Genomic DNA, 15,388 nt, shown 5'->3' with positions numbered 1-15,388 from the left:
ACTCAGGTGCCCACAGCCCCTGTGTAAGGGTGTCCCACACTGTGCACCTGGGCAGACAGAGACCAGCCAGGTAGGCAGGGACCAGCCAGGTCAGCCCCTGCCACAAGGCTCCCAGTGCCGCACCTTGTGCAAGATGGGGAGACTCATGCGATGAAGCACTTGCTGATGTGAAAGTGGGGGGGATGGCACACAAGAGCAAAGCCACACCACAGGAGGACAGAAGTGATAGGAGTTGTCTGGCAGCACCCAAATGTCTTCTGGGGAGCCCCAGCTGCCCTTTACCAGCCCAGCTGCACATTGCCCCATCCCAGGGTCTTGGCCCTCTCCCTAGAGGCAGCTGCAAACTTTCAGTCCCAGGAGCCAGCAATCAGCAAACAGTCCAGAGGCTGTTTTGGAGCTGCACATAAAGCCCAGAAAGCAGCTGGCTGCTTATTTTAGCACTTCACCCTCTCAGGCAGAACTAGGTAGCACCCACCCTGCCACCCTCCCACCCCTGCATCCTCTTCTCCTGGTTTTTGTCTTGCAGCTAAGGCGCTGTGATCAAAGTGCTCTTGGAGTAAAAGGACATTTACACAAGGAAGAACTACAAAACCTGGTACAAGATGGGCCCCAATACATTTATATGTATTTCATATGCACATAGTCACACACGCAGATACATGCACACACTGGGTACGTATTGTACATATGCACACACATAATTTACTAAAAAAGTAAGAAACAGTTTTAATACGTGTTTTAAGAAAGTTGGAAAGAAAATCAGACAACACCAAAAGGCATCATTGTGATGTGTGTCTCATGTACTCCTCAGCATGGCCATGGGTGTTTTCCACACAGCAGATTAAGATATAGAGGGGTCTGGAGCCTTCTTATAGAAGCATATGGCAATGTTACTTTCTGAACAATACTGAATTAACAGCTCCATGGTCAAATTACAAAGCTGCCAATGTTCATTGCTCTCAGTGTGTTTTAAATCAGCCCTCCCGAAGAAGCAAACTTTTGAAATTTTTAATGTTAAAAAAAACCTGTAAAAAATTCCCACAGTTAATACATGACTCTTCACTGAAACAATGCCATCCATCCCAGGTCCCTACTGCTTCCTGCACACTCCTTGGCTGCAGAAGAGTAGCAGACCTTTCAAGAAAGGATGATGCTATTTCATTCTTCTGTGTAGAAAGTCAGATGCAGAGAGGACTTATGCCTTGACTGGAATAAAAATAAATAATTTAAGACTAAAGAAACTCTTCTTTCAGGTGTGACAAGCTGTGTTTGGAAAAGTATAGAGGTACTAGGCTCCTGTACAGGCAGCATCACAAAATCAGCTCTGAACTGCCAGCTGAAATTACAGGCCCTCGTAACTTTGCTTATGGGAGTAAGAATGCACTACTGCATTTAAACCAAGTCCTAGACCTCCTTTCAGGAGCTGAAGATAGGGTGGAGTTTTGCCAGTGTTAGTATTTCTTTGCCCTCCTAGTTTCTTTTGACTATGAACTAGCCAAAGAACTAAAGGTAAAATTTGGCCAAGAGAGAAAAATTTTAACTAAAGCTCTGTCTCCTTCTCAGCACTGACCAAGGCTACAAATCTAGTCCAGGTCCACTAGAGGGATTTTTTTCTGAAATTCTGCTCAAAATCATGCCTCCTCTTTCTGAAGGGCAATCATCACCAGAAGGGGGGACAAGGGCTGAATGGTTTCTATTCTACCCAGTAGAGGACAAATGTGATCACAAACCTAAGTATATGTATATATATATAAAAATAATCAAAATCAGGAAAAAATTTCTCTGAGACAGCCTGTAAACTGTGTACTGGAGTTATTCCCAGTGAAGGGGTAAGGACCACCAGTTAAAATTATATGTCTGGGACTGAAGTGCCTGAAGCAAGAGAAGACAACCCAAACTGAACAATGAAAAAGCAAAACTGGGAAGAAGCAAAAGTTCAAACCTAAACTGCCACTATATACTTAAATGAGATATGCTGAATTTGGCCTGTAAAAATATGCCAGCTGAAAATAATATGGATTTTACATAATTTACAACAATTTCTAGTCAGTGGCTTCCTTGCTGGAAATCACAATATTATGAAGGTCTCTAGTGATGGCTTGCAACAGTCAGGACCCTTAAACACTGAAGATTCCTGCTTTGGATTAGACAGCTTGTATTTGTCTTAAAAGATAGCAATAGGGTTTCTTCCATTTATCCCTGGTCTGCAAACATGCAGAGGCTTGTCTACTTCCGCAAACATTGCTGGTTGTTCCAAGCAAAGCTGTATCTAGATTTGTATCAGAGATACCAGGCAGGCATTGAATGTGGACTTAAGACTTTGCAGGAAAACAAGTAGTGATGTCTGGCTCAGTATTAAAATAGCAAGCCTTCTAAATGGTAGAGCATATAAATTAAAGGTCCTTTTGAATAGTCACTCCAGAATTATTCTTCTAATCTACTGAAAAGAGTGCTTGACCTAAAACAACCCTTGTTTTTACAAGGCTGTGTCAGTTTTAGACCCGCTAGAGAAAACAGTGGTATAATTATAACATGCAACTGGAATGACTGAGTGGAGAATTGGGACTCCTCAATAGAGCATTGAATTCATGACCCAGGAAGCTGCTTGCCTAAAAACAGCAAGCAATCTCCATTTTAAAGATTTTTTTTGGCAGGTATCAGGGCTAACCCTAGACCCATCATGAGTCCAGCACCAAAAGCTTTCCACAGCAGGTCAAAGAAGCAAAGTCTTTTGCTTTTATTGTTGTGGCAGTTTTGGGAGTCTGCAACACACTGCATTTTGGCCATGTTACAAAATGCTACCTTAATGCTTCATAAGTGCCCTCCTTGGTGATGCCCCACATCAGCTCAGTGGATACAGGCAGGGCAACCCAGGCAGGACCAGGCTTGGGTGCTCAGGGTGTCCTAAGGCAGCCAGGGTTCATAACTGCATGCAGTAGGCATATTCTGAAAATCAGAAAGATCGTAAAGCGAACACTTCACTTAAGGTTATGCTTCTTCAGCCTGTGAACTATGCCCTAATGATAAGGTCACATAAGTGAAAAAAAGCAATGTTACATAAAACCTCTTATTTGGGAGAGGTGATTTGAGTACTAGCTGCAATAGGACACGAAGAATTTGCAGAGCAGAAGCAGGTGTGAGGGAAAGAAAAAAGATATGTAGGGCTGTAAGAAGCACTCTTCACCTCTCTGCAAAAAAATTGCTGTGTGGATCTTGTGGTTGCAGCTCGAGGTCTCAGTAGGAATTGCAGAGGGTTCTTTCCTCATAGATTTAATTTATTTTTGAGGATTTAAAAAAAACTCAAAAAATTTGAAACAGCTGCCACTGTTAGGTGTAAGATTAATTTTTCTATCCATCCTAAAGATGGAGACCAACTTGTCCTGAGTCTCCCTCCAACACATTTAACAATAATTGCTAAGTGCCAACAAAAAAAGCAAAATAGCTTTAGCCCAAAGCGTATTTATGTCAACCACTGAAGTAGCAGCGCTCTCTGCGTAGTCAGAAAACTGACTACTATCCAGTACAGGCTAATATTTATGGAACACTAGCAGCAAAACTGATGTGCAAGCAAAAAAATTTCTCTGGAGCTTAATATTTTACTGATTCTTCCCATATGGACCTCGAAGAACTGAAAAAACCCAACCCAAACCAACCAACAATCAAAAACCAACCAACCAACCAACCGGAAAATCCCCAGAAAAAGCAAAGGTCTGGGTGTCTAAAATCTATGTGTACGATGCAGTAAAGTTGCTGCAGCACGTCCATGGAGCACACTGTGCACAAAGACACAGAAGCGTAAATTCAGGGAACAGACTGCTTGCTCCTGCAGATGTGAGCATTTCTGCTCAGGAATGATAAACTAAATGCTTTAAATAAAACTAGAACTATTGAGAGAACATCTATTTCTCCAGTATGAAGGTATTTCCTTTACTGCACCTACTTAATCTAGTCAGTGAATACACTAGGAACTGGGTATGTGAGATTAAAATGTGTTTACTTGAAACAAGACAGAAACAGTATTAAATTGCTGCTGGTCAGTATTAAAACACAAACTGTATGCCCTGTGCCATCAAATCTAGTGTGTTGGTTTTGTTCTGTAACATAAAAATTTTCAGCAGTAGCCTTTAATGCTGCATAAATGTCACCTAAATGCAGTTATCTCCTACAGTATGATTGGTATTTAGGAAGCTCAAGCTAATATCCTGTAAATTTGAATATACATATAGCTCTAAGGCCAAAAGCAGAAGATTTTGAGGATAAAAACATCCCATATATGGGCACACACGTAAGTCTCTTTAAAACAGCAGATGGATGTGCTTTTAATATAGGCTGCAGGGGCTTGGGGGTGATGCAACCACATTGCCCTAATGAAGCAGGATATAGTTTGCTGCACGTAGTTTAACTTCAGCAGTTACTGTGCCTTGCCGAGGGGTTGTTTGCTGCTTCCCGGAGTGGAGCTGTCAGGCTGACTGCATGGAAGGCCCGGCTCCCAGCTGGTGCAAGCACAGTTGGGACAGCTCCACTGCTGCCAACAATGGCTAAAATTGAGCCACCTGCTGGAGTGAATAATGGAAAGCTGTAGTGAACAGGAGACACAGCTCAGCTGTGAGGTCAGCAGAGAGTAGGGGCATTTCATGCCTTGAGTCCTGCTGTTCCTTCTGAAACAACTGCTTGGCTTCAGCTAAAGATTTCCAGTGAGAACCATGTTTCTTCAGTCTGAGGCTAGATGCTGGGGATTAGCCAGAACACATACTTTTCTTTCACCTGCATACAGAACTGCTGTGTCCTACAGCCTTTTTTATTTCTAACACTTTTCGCATTCACGCATATTCACTTCCAGATCCTAATTCCTTATGTCATTATCATTATACACAGTGGACACAAAACTTTTCCCGGCAGAAGGCCACAGGCTGGGCATGTAAAATCTATACCTGAGCTTCTGCCTTTCACACAGCATCAAACACTCTGATCACTACTTGCTGTTCATAAATCTTGACCTAGATTATTGTGCAGATATTTGGAGGAGGAGAAGCTCAACTTGTGTTTAAAATCATCTGAAAGCACACTGCTCTTATACTGATTAACTCTCTATAAATACTCTACACAAAGATCAATCACTGGCTTCTATCAGTGAGATAAAAGCCACAGTAAATTATTTAATGAATAGGAAAGACTTGACTTTGCTTTACTCCCCAGGACAGAAAACATTCATGTACTTGTCTTGAGGTAGCTGATGTGGTCAAATATGTTATGGAATACGAAAATAGTGGAAGGTTCATGTTTATAAAAAAGTGCTGATGTTGGATAAATGAATGTCAGTCATTACCATAATCCCCACAGAAAATTACAGGCAACTGAAATATCCACATTACTAAGCATCTTGTTCTTAACAAACATTGCAAAAGTGTAGTTAGTATCAACTACCTGCTCTTAAAATTACTGCCTTTGGCAAAGTCCAGCTTTACAGGGATAAGGAGCGTGCAAGTTCTGCCTTGCTAAAATACTAAATACTCTAAATACCCTTTCCTTGGCAGGTCTGTGTTTCTTCTACCCTGAGACCAACACTGATGCTAAGCTGTGGGAGTCTGATCAGTCATCACAATGGACAGGGACAAGGACAGGATCACAAAATGCAGCAGACTTGAGGCCGTGCACTTGACCTGACTCTTCTTCCACAGCTGAAAGGTTGATGTTCAGGTTCTTTACAAAATACAGAGATTTCAACACAGTGTAATCAGAAACAAAGGAAAGCCACGGCAGTTTCACTCAGTATCTGAGGGTGCTTGGATCCCAGGTTTAGCTTTGCCTGCTAAATCATAAGAGGGATTAAGGAGAAGTTCACATTTCTTGCCTCAGGAATGTTCAAGTCCTGGGCAACAGCCACCATCCCTTTAATTACAACCCCTCCTGTGCCAGAAATTGTAACCAGAATCCAAGGGTTAGAAAAACCAGCCACACAAATATTTGTGGATGAGAGACATGCAGGAATATCACACACACACACACACTGTGACATCCCGATTTTGATATGAAATGGCACTGGCACACAGTACGAAAACACCAACTGCAGCAACATGCACTTGGAATCACCATGCAAGAGGAAGCAAAAATAAATAAGCAGTTGAAAAGTACCTCAGAAGTAACCTTGCTAGACAGTAATTTACAGGTGTACTGGTAGAAAGGGAAAAGACCAGCATTAGTACATTGAACAAGCATGTTATAACTAGGAAACAAGAACAAATTAAGGAAATTGCAAGAACTGGCACATTCCATAGTATAAGATTTCAAGCAACTTGGTTGTCACAAAAAAAAAAAAAAAAAAAGAAAGATTACTCAGTTTGGTGTTATTTCAATGACGTTGCTTGGCCAGTCTCAGTCTTGTTTACCATCAGTGCTTGACTCGTTCTCTTGCTGCTGCTTTTTCTCTTTTATTCATCTATTTAAACCCTGTATTGTAACATATCCTCTGGAAGAAACTGCCCCCTTTCCTGAGCAGTGAAGTTCTTCCAAGAACAGATGCGCTTGATTTGCCCTTCTGAAAAGCAAAACCAACAAGCGCTGGACAGAGAGGCCACGTTGTAGCCACTGAAGCCAGACATAAAACAGGGGCTGGTGATGCCTGAAGGAGAGACAGGGTAGACGTCCTATGGAAACCACTCTCCTGTCTTTTGATGTGTCTTATGTAGGGAGAAAATAAATATCTATACATCAATACTGCTGGTGTGCTCAGCATGAGAGGGAGTTTCCATGGACATCAAACCTCTCCACAATTCCATTCAGAAGACCGTGGCTGCTGTGCCACGGCACCTTGACTGCTCCCAGTACTCGAGGAAGTCCCTGGTTCCCCTCACTCAGAAAGAGCAACACTGAGCCACATTCAGCTCTCTGAATGTAATGCTCCAAGTGGCAGCTGCCTGTCTGGTTGTTAGTTACGCTCCTTTCCCCATATATTTCATGTATTTTTAAAAACAGTCCAGTGATTTCTATTTTGTTTCTTTAGTTACAGAAATCTTTTTTTCCTGAGAACACTGATCAAATGTTTTCTGCTGACAAATCAAAGCTATTTGTTGTTTAAATAATAATTGCTTAGCCTGGCACGTAAAATATTAGCTCAAACTGACAGTGGTACAAGTGCAGCACTTCTTATTTAAATTATCTTTCCCCTGTCAATGGTGGGAGTTGTTTACCAAAGGAGAGCGGAAAAAGGCAGGGAAGAGAAACAAAACACTCCTGCTGTTCCGAGGAAGTTGTCCCTGGCTGCTACAGGACACACATCTCTAATAGGATTTTGGGTGGGCAGCAGCAAGAATGTGAATGTTGTTTGGCTTTATGCAATGGGCTTAACATAAGAGGAGAATGACAACAAACCTCAACACTGCAGGATTTCAGTGTGTGCTGGGGCTCTGTAAATTCACTTGACAATTCATCCCAGAAAAGGATCTATCCCCCAGGGTTGTCTAACTGGCACCAACGCTCTGGCAGCACATCTTTGGGCAGTCAGTGCCTGGGCCGCTTTAGCAGCAGTGGACAGTCAAGCTGGCATCCAGAGCACACCTCTTTGGTCAGACACTGCCCAGACCAGCACTCTGTCAGGACATCAGGGCTTACTTCAAAGTGCAGAGGAGACCAGGCAACTGTGGCCAGCCTGCTTTCCAGGGGGCACATGTGCCGCTCTACAAGCACCTGAGGAGCTACGCTCGGGTAAACGAGCAGAGGGAGTCAGATGTAATGACATCTTGCATATCTTTAGTGTGCAACAACATGCATTACAAGTAGAATGTATGTGACCATCACACCAGCGGGAGAAGATTTCAGCCACCACTTCATGGGCTGGGCAAGTCACCTACACTCTAAATAAGGATGGAGGAAGAGAGCAGGGTGAGTGAGAGCTGAGTGTCACCCCTCTAAGTAGAGCAGCTTCTCTGCTGTGCTAAAATTTCCAGACACTGACAGACACTCGGTGTGGGGTTTCCAAAGACCAGTTCTAGTTTGCACAGTTGGAGTTTTATACTCATCTTTTTTTTCATGTTCCTCATAGCTTCTACAAAGGTCATGAGAGTTGTGACATGTGCCCTGCAAGCCTCTGAGCACCTTCAGAGAGAGATCCTCTGGAGAGATGCCAGAAAACAGCACTAACTGGAACAGGTGAAGCCACCTAATTTCACCGGGTGCTTTGCAGAGGAAACCAGAGAGCAGCTCCTTCCTAAGATGTGGCCCCAAGATGCCACTGCCTGAACAAGGCATGCTTCTGTGTACAAGCTGGCTTCCTATGTGGCTGCAGAAGCCTGATGGACAATGAAATCTTGTTTTTTAATGGTCTCAGTAGAATAACAGACCAGAAAGTTTCTGGTATGCACTGGAGATTAATCTATTTGCATTTTAGTTAGCCAACAAAAGTGCAACAGTGCATTCATTCTAAGTATGTTACTGTGTAATATTTACCAATAATGATTAAAAAAGCTGCCAGACTAGTGCAGTATTCATGTTACAAACCTTCACTTACTTCTATACTCCTAATGAGACCCTGCCATTAATGAACATCACTAGAAAGCAGTTTGTTGGAGCATGAGCTCCTTTGCACTAAGGTCATTGTTCTGACATCTCTGGGAAATGCCTGGAAGACTGTGGCTGCTTCAGCAAACACTGCGACCATTCAAGAAGTTCTATACTGTACTTATATCTCACTACCTTCTGCACTCACTGCCCACAGTAATAACAAGTCTGAATAAGAAACAGCTCATGTATTGTTTGGAAACATGTTGTATAATAGTTGCTTCTGAATTTTGATACTTCCAGCTACAAAATTCATAGCTCTTCTTATTAGTGCTTCTAATAAAGAATACCTTAATTGGGTTAAACCCTACTACTGTTTGTATGGAAGAAAAACAAGTCCAGCAGGAAACAGCAAACCGGCTATTGAAGGATCCAAGTTTTTTTTTCTGAGACATTCCCAGTCCAGTTCCACAACAAGTGGTTTCTGGGGAAGTTATCAACTTACAATGAATCCTGAGCACACTGGGATGGGACTTTGTGGGTCTACAAACACAGGTGTGAACACATGCTTGATCCAAAAATTTCAAAGAGTAACTAAAATGACCCATTGGAGGGTCTTGTTGATGTGTGCATTTACAGAATCTGGTAGTTTAGTGCAGCTCTCCACTGCTCCTATTATTGGTTAACTTAACTAAAATGAAATCTGAGTTGCCTTTAATATTTGCAGTGACACTCTCTTCCTCTCCATTGGCCCCCATCCTCCCATTTCGAACATCTGCTCCTTACAATGTGTCAAAATCCTTACACACTTACAAGGTGATCTGAGCAGATTGTGGTGAAATAGTTGTTTTTGTTGTTCTGTTGGTTCTTGTGAGTCATAGTCTGTATTACAGAGCAAAAAGTGAAAAGGAAAACAGCACTTACACTGCTGTCGTCCATCCTTTCTCGTCTCTTAGTTTTGTGTGTTTCGTAATCCTCCATCAGGGTCTGCATCAGGTTCTTGGGTCGCTGGGCTCCAGCAGACTCCTCGGATGGAGGGTCTGACTGTGAGACAGGGCCTTCGGTGGTAGGGGATGGAGGAGGCTTGATCTTCTCTATCTTCCCTGCAATGATATGAAAAAGAATGATCCTTCCTAAGCTGAGGATTCACAAGTTGTTTACCAAAGATGACAGCCGGAGAACCATTTTCAGCAGGGTTTGAATGAAGAAACAGTTTGGAACGAGGTCCATGAAACAATCTGACAAATCAGGATGGTCATGGACTTTAAAAACACTCTCCCTCTTGCTGTAATCCACTACACCAGAACACTATTAAATCTTTTTACAAAAACTAGAGGAGTCACCAAATGACACAATGTAAGTTTTACCCACTGCCACTGTTCACAGTAGTATCTTCTTGAACTACACCCCTGTTCCCTCCTACAGGATACATTTCAGTGATTTGGAAATGTTTTTAAGACTCTGGAAAACTGCAAGATTTTTTTTTTTCTGGTTCAGACAATACAACACACAGGAACCATGCACAAGACATCCAAAGAAGGTATCTTGTTAAGCACTGCTGGCTTTTTCTCTCTTTCCAGTAATTTATCTGCTTTGTAAGCAAGAAAGGTTTGGGGTTGATCCCTGGTACTGCTCTCCCCTGCAGCAGTTCCCTGCAGGCTGCACAGGCTGCTCCCGCAGGGAGACCTGTGGCAAAACAGGATCAGGTCTCTGTCCTGTAAACCCTTCATTCAGGTAGGGCTCTTCAGTCTCCTAATGGGAGGAAAGTCAGAGAGAAGTCAGGTTTCTCTCTAACTGTGCCCATTTCACCCCATGGAAGCCTGTTTTAGGCACAGTGACCCCAGAGGTGGGTAAAAGGCATAGCAGAACAAGGAAACCACTTCTACAAGCTGCAGGAGAGCTCAGGGGGTGGACAACCTATGCTTCTTTGGGAAGGACATTCTGCCTTTCTGATCACCAGGCACTGGTCTGGGCGAAGAATGAGGATGACAGTGGCAGGTCATAGGAATAATGTGCCAGGGTTCTCAGCTATGACAGAAGAAAGCAATACTGAACCAAAATCAGATTTCCTTTTCTATGGGACCACCATCAACTCCTTGAAATATGACATTTCAACGGATGAGGGAAGAAAACCAAACCAACAAACAAAAAAAACCCTCAAAAAACAAAACAAAAAAAAAGGGAGAAAAATAATCACTGCAAACCCCTTAAAAATAAGTGAAGTAATCAGAAGGATCATACAGATTTTCATGAAACTCGTTGCTGAGGCAAAGGAAAATCCTAGCTGCTCCTTCAAAAAGCATCATGACAGTGGCAGCCACTAGAGAGCAGCCTTGAAACCTCCTGCAAAAATCAACAGCATTTATTCTTGAAGGAAGAAGTGAAATCTGAGTAGACACTGCAGAGGTGTTTTTACAAGAAATCTCCTGGCCAGGCTAGTTTCATTTCTGATCAATGTTGAAAAACCCAGCATGATCAGTTTCTCGCTACAGGGTGCTGCAGGGATGAGGTTGGGAATTCATCCTCCTTGTATCACCCTACCAGAGAGTGGAGGGGGGGTTTCTGTGGGCCCAGGTTCTTCTCTGGGTTGCATCAGGTTGTCTTGCTCCACAGACAACCAGGAGTTACGCTGCCAAAGCAGAGGCCAACAGCAGGTCCTGAGCTGCCCAGCTGCACCCATCTGTGACTGCTCCACAGGAGAGAGTAAAAACTGTCACTTTGCCAGTGAGGTCCAGAGAGTAAAGAAGTGTGGTGAAAATAAAAGGCCTGACTGAGGGTCAGACATCTTCCTGTATTACTTCATTCTTACACTAGCAATTGCCTTAGATGCATGCAAGTAGTGCAAAAAGAATGAGAGTTCTCAGATGTCTGCCCAACTTCTGCTTTCCCCTAGGGATGTAGACACATCACAGGATGCTCAGACTCACGGACAAGCCTAATGGCTGAAAAGAGCTCCTTCCACTCCACATCATCTTTGGGGATCTACATTTTATAAAGGGAGTATCTCCAAGGAGATCCACTGCCCCTGGCTGGAAGGCCTATCAATTGTCATATTCATACATTCACAGAATCATTAGTGTTGTAAAAGACCTCCAAAATCACTGAGTTGAACCTTTGTATTATATTTATACTTATATATTGTGTATGCATACATTGTATGTATATGTACACATGTATGGATACATATATAAAAGGCTATAGCATCCCAAATCTACATGTACACATTTACTGTTTACTTACCGATATTGTTGCCATTTTTTAAGACATCTGCATAGCAAAGAAAACTTTTCAAATTAAGACATTTCAGCAAGATAGATTGCTTCAGGAAACCAGTCTGTGCTGGAGTCAGGGGATAGCTGAAGTAGACAAAAGAAAAGGTCCCTCTGGCAATATGGAGCCATTTAAGGTGAAAGGTGGGCTTCTTTGCTCTTCTCGAACACCAGGTGAGCAACACAAATACGCAAAAGCACAAACATACAAACATTAAATAAAGAACCTCTCAAAGATCCTCTCACTTCATAGACATTCTCCACTATGGAAGGAATAAAAGAGCAAATGACAAATGAGCTGGGTTTGTATGCTGTTAAGGCACTCCTGGAAGTGCTCACAGGATGACTGATGAGCACTCCAGAGGAATCCTTGAAGAGAATGATGAACTTTGCTTTTTTTGTTACCGGTGCCTATAAAGGGGGGTAAGGAAACAGCATTTCCCATAAACATTTTTGCTCTAGCCTTTCTCAAAATTCTGATCTTAAAAAGGAGTTAATGCATATGTATTATATCTGGTTCTTATTCTTTACAAGCATACAAAGCATTAAAAATTTTGCAATGGCCACAAATATTAAAAAGATCTTGCCCCAAAGTTTCTGCCTCTCCTCCCACTATACAAAAAGTAATTTCAGGCTACGGTTGAACCTGAGAAGCGTCCTTAGTGTAGGTACTTATTAGTGAAAAATAGAAGTGGAAAATAGTTTTCAGGCTGAAGAGGCTCCTCTGACAAAGGCTTAAGCTCCACAGCTGCCACTCAGGATAAGAAAGTAGGTAAAAGAAAGAAAAAGAAAACACACAGACATGCCTCACTATTTGGAGGCAACAGTTAGCTAAAATTTAAAGGTATCTGATTGCTTGCATCTCTAAGTTGCCACTCTCTCACTTGGCTTACACCACCCACTGAAATTAGCTCATTTAGTGAGGGCTGAGGACAACAGACGATGACTAATTGGTGGGCAGCTCTCCTTGATGGGTGTGCAAGTGGGTCTGAGTGCCTGCATATGAGTGCAGGGAGTGCAACGTGCCTTCTGCCTCACCTGGCAACACTTTAGTAATAAGCACCAAAAAGGCAGACGTGACAGCTTCCCAAAGCTTCTCCCAGGCGTAGCTTCTTGTGTGAGCAATTTCCCTATACCTCATCGTGAGACAGCAAGATTCACAAAGGGTTTCTCTCCAACTGGAAAGCCTTCACCAAACCAAGACCTCTCATGTAATGATTTTCACACCTCCTCTGACGAACAGGATTACCTAGAGCCAGGCACTACAGAAAGTTAGATACAAGCTCTTCATAGTCTGAGTTACTCCTAATAAAAGGAACATGGAAATTACATCACCAAACTTACGCTGAATCCTCTTGTGTCACACTCTCATTATCCTACTCAAATAAACTATCAGACAACAGCCCCAACTGCTCTGCCCAGGAGAGATGCTGTACTATCTGTACACTGTAGGAGGAAACCACTGGCTTGCTATGCAGCTGCTTGTGCCATGCCAAGTGCAGCAGAAGCTGCAGCAAAGCAATACAGGAAACTATCAAATTTAAATAGAGCTCCATAAATATTCTGGGACCCACGAAGACTATCCATGTAGCCATACTCAGACACTTCCTTGGTCTGTCTTGAGTTTTCTCACTCAGGAAACCCAACATTTTGTGAAAGAATTTGCATAGGTTCTTCATCTTTACCTTCCCAGAAGTACTCTGGACAAGTCTTGTCCTGTGTGCACATTCCACTGAAATTACCCTGTGTCTTGACCCAGTGAACTGAGATGGGTTAAAAGGTTGCTTCAAATCACCCCAAACAACTTGGAAGGACACTTGTTAGCACTACAGAGGTTTATTATTGGAAGACCTTTTGGACTGTGCTGGGTGGTTGGCAGACAAATTTGAGTGCTACAGTCAGCCGTAGGAAAGTTGTATTGTCAGAGTGAGTAAAACCAGCCTGTTTGCTATCTAAAATAATTAGCAGTTACTTCATACATACACCAACACGAATGGTGTTAATCTTCCACATTTCCGTAAAATTACAATGCAGTTCACTGCAGTCCTTTCTTGTGGTTTGCGTTTCTGTTATCCACCTAAGTATCGACATCCACAGCAGTGAAGAGCAGCAGGAGTAATAAATAACCACGGAACACCTGGAGTCCTAGTAAAGCTACTCTGCCCAGACCACCAACTAAAACCAACCTCATTGTAAGGCCATTGCTAATTAAGTTAATTATACCTCCTCAAAAGAGTTCTGGTGAGTTTACACTTCCCCACTTAAAGGTTTAGAAATAGATTTTTCAAATTTAGACTTGACCACTTAATCCCTTTTTGCTGAGGCATCTTAATGTTAAAAGTGCCAATTCTTTCTTTCAGAAAGATAATTTGCTGACAGAAGTACTTCTGTTTCTTCTTTATTATTATTAGTAGTAGTGTTACTGTTATTTTTCTTTGTGAAACTAGATATTCATTTTACAGTATGTAGTGGGTTTCTGTGGCTGGGTTTTGGTAGCGGGGGGGCAGGTTACAGGGGTGGCTTCTGTTAGAAGCTGCTAGAAGCTTCCCCCGTGGCCAATGCCAGCCAGCTCCAGGATGGACTTCCTGCCACTGGCCAAGGCCAAGCCAATCAGGAGTAACAGTAACACCTCTGTGGTAACATATTTAAGAACAAAAAGTTGTGGTGCAGAAAGAATTCCAGCCTGGGAAGAGTGGAGTGAGAACATGGGAACAACAAGGTAGACACCGAGGCCAGTGGAGAAGGAGGGGCAGGAGATGCTCCAGGCACCGGAGCTGAGGCCCTGCAGCCCATGGAGGAGCATCGGCGTGCAGAGACCCCCCTGCAGCCCATAGGGGAGCTCATGCTGGAGCAAGTGGATATCCCAAGGAGGCTGTGACCCCATGGGAGGCCCAAGATGGAGCAGGGTCCTGCCGGAGACCTGCGGCCCATGGAGAGGGAAGCCCTGCAGGTTTTTCGCAGGTAGGACTTGTGGCCCCTGTGGGGGACCCACGCTGGTACAGCTCATTCATGAAGGACTGCACCCCATGGAGGAGTGACCCATGGGACAGCAGTTTGGGAAGAACTGCTGCCTGAGGGATGGACTCACACTGGAGAGGTCCATCAAGGACTGACCTCTCCCAGCTGTTATCTCAACTCATGAATCCTTAGCTGTTTTTTTTCTTTCCTCTGTCCAGTTGCAGAGGGAGAGAGTGGCTTTAGCAGGTACCTGGCATCAGACCAAGGTCAACCCACAGTACCAGACATATTCTACAGCATAATCCTTACTGTGTCCACCAGAAGCAGGGGTTTTTTTCGCTCTGTAAATCACCTCTGTAACTGGCTGCAATTCAGCTTTACAGCCAGACTTTTTTGCCTCTGATGAATTACATTTCGCCTCTGTTTTTGCAAATATTTAAAAGATACTGTAAATATTAAAAGTAAAGTGGCTGCAATCTTGCAAGGGATTGCATGGTATTCCTCCTCCCTATTTTTAAGGACGCCTGCAAGCTTTAACTGCAGTACAGCTGGCTAAAGGGACAGCAAGGATGAGATGAGATGAGGTTACGCACCCTGTAACACTAAGGGTGCTGAGCTGATGTACTCCAGCTGAGAGCTATGCTGAACACATCTGTTGCTCAGAAAGC

The 15,388-nt window shown here is 43.2% G+C and overlaps 1 protein-coding gene across 12 annotated transcripts in view; it reads right to left on the bottom strand.

The window, feature by feature from the left end:
- Positions 1–15,388, bottom strand: part of PALM2AKAP2 (PALM2 and AKAP2 fusion) — a 266,174-nt gene that overhangs the window by 3,693 nt on the left and 247,093 nt on the right. For 10 of the 12 annotated variants that reach the window (XM_032674597.1, XM_032674585.1, XM_032674589.1 and 7 more), the window contains 2 exons: positions 9,418–9,596; positions 6,133–6,171 (listed from right to left, as the gene is read on the bottom strand). In XM_032674597.1, the coding sequence (XP_032530488.1) occupies positions 6,133–6,171; positions 9,418–9,596 (218 nt within the window). The remainder of the gene's footprint in view (positions 1–6,132; positions 6,172–9,417; positions 9,597–15,388) is intronic. The other 2 variants (XM_032674586.1, XM_032674596.1) reach the window with 1 other exon arrangement.

The sequence above is a fragment of the Chiroxiphia lanceolata genome, chromosome Z, assembly GCF_009829145.1.
Source record: "Chiroxiphia lanceolata isolate bChiLan1 chromosome Z, bChiLan1.pri, whole genome shotgun sequence".
Classification (NCBI taxonomy): domain Eukaryota; kingdom Metazoa; phylum Chordata; class Aves; order Passeriformes; family Pipridae; genus Chiroxiphia; species Chiroxiphia lanceolata.
Note: the sequence above shows the minus strand (reverse complement) of the source record. Positions and strands in the feature narration are given on the sequence as shown.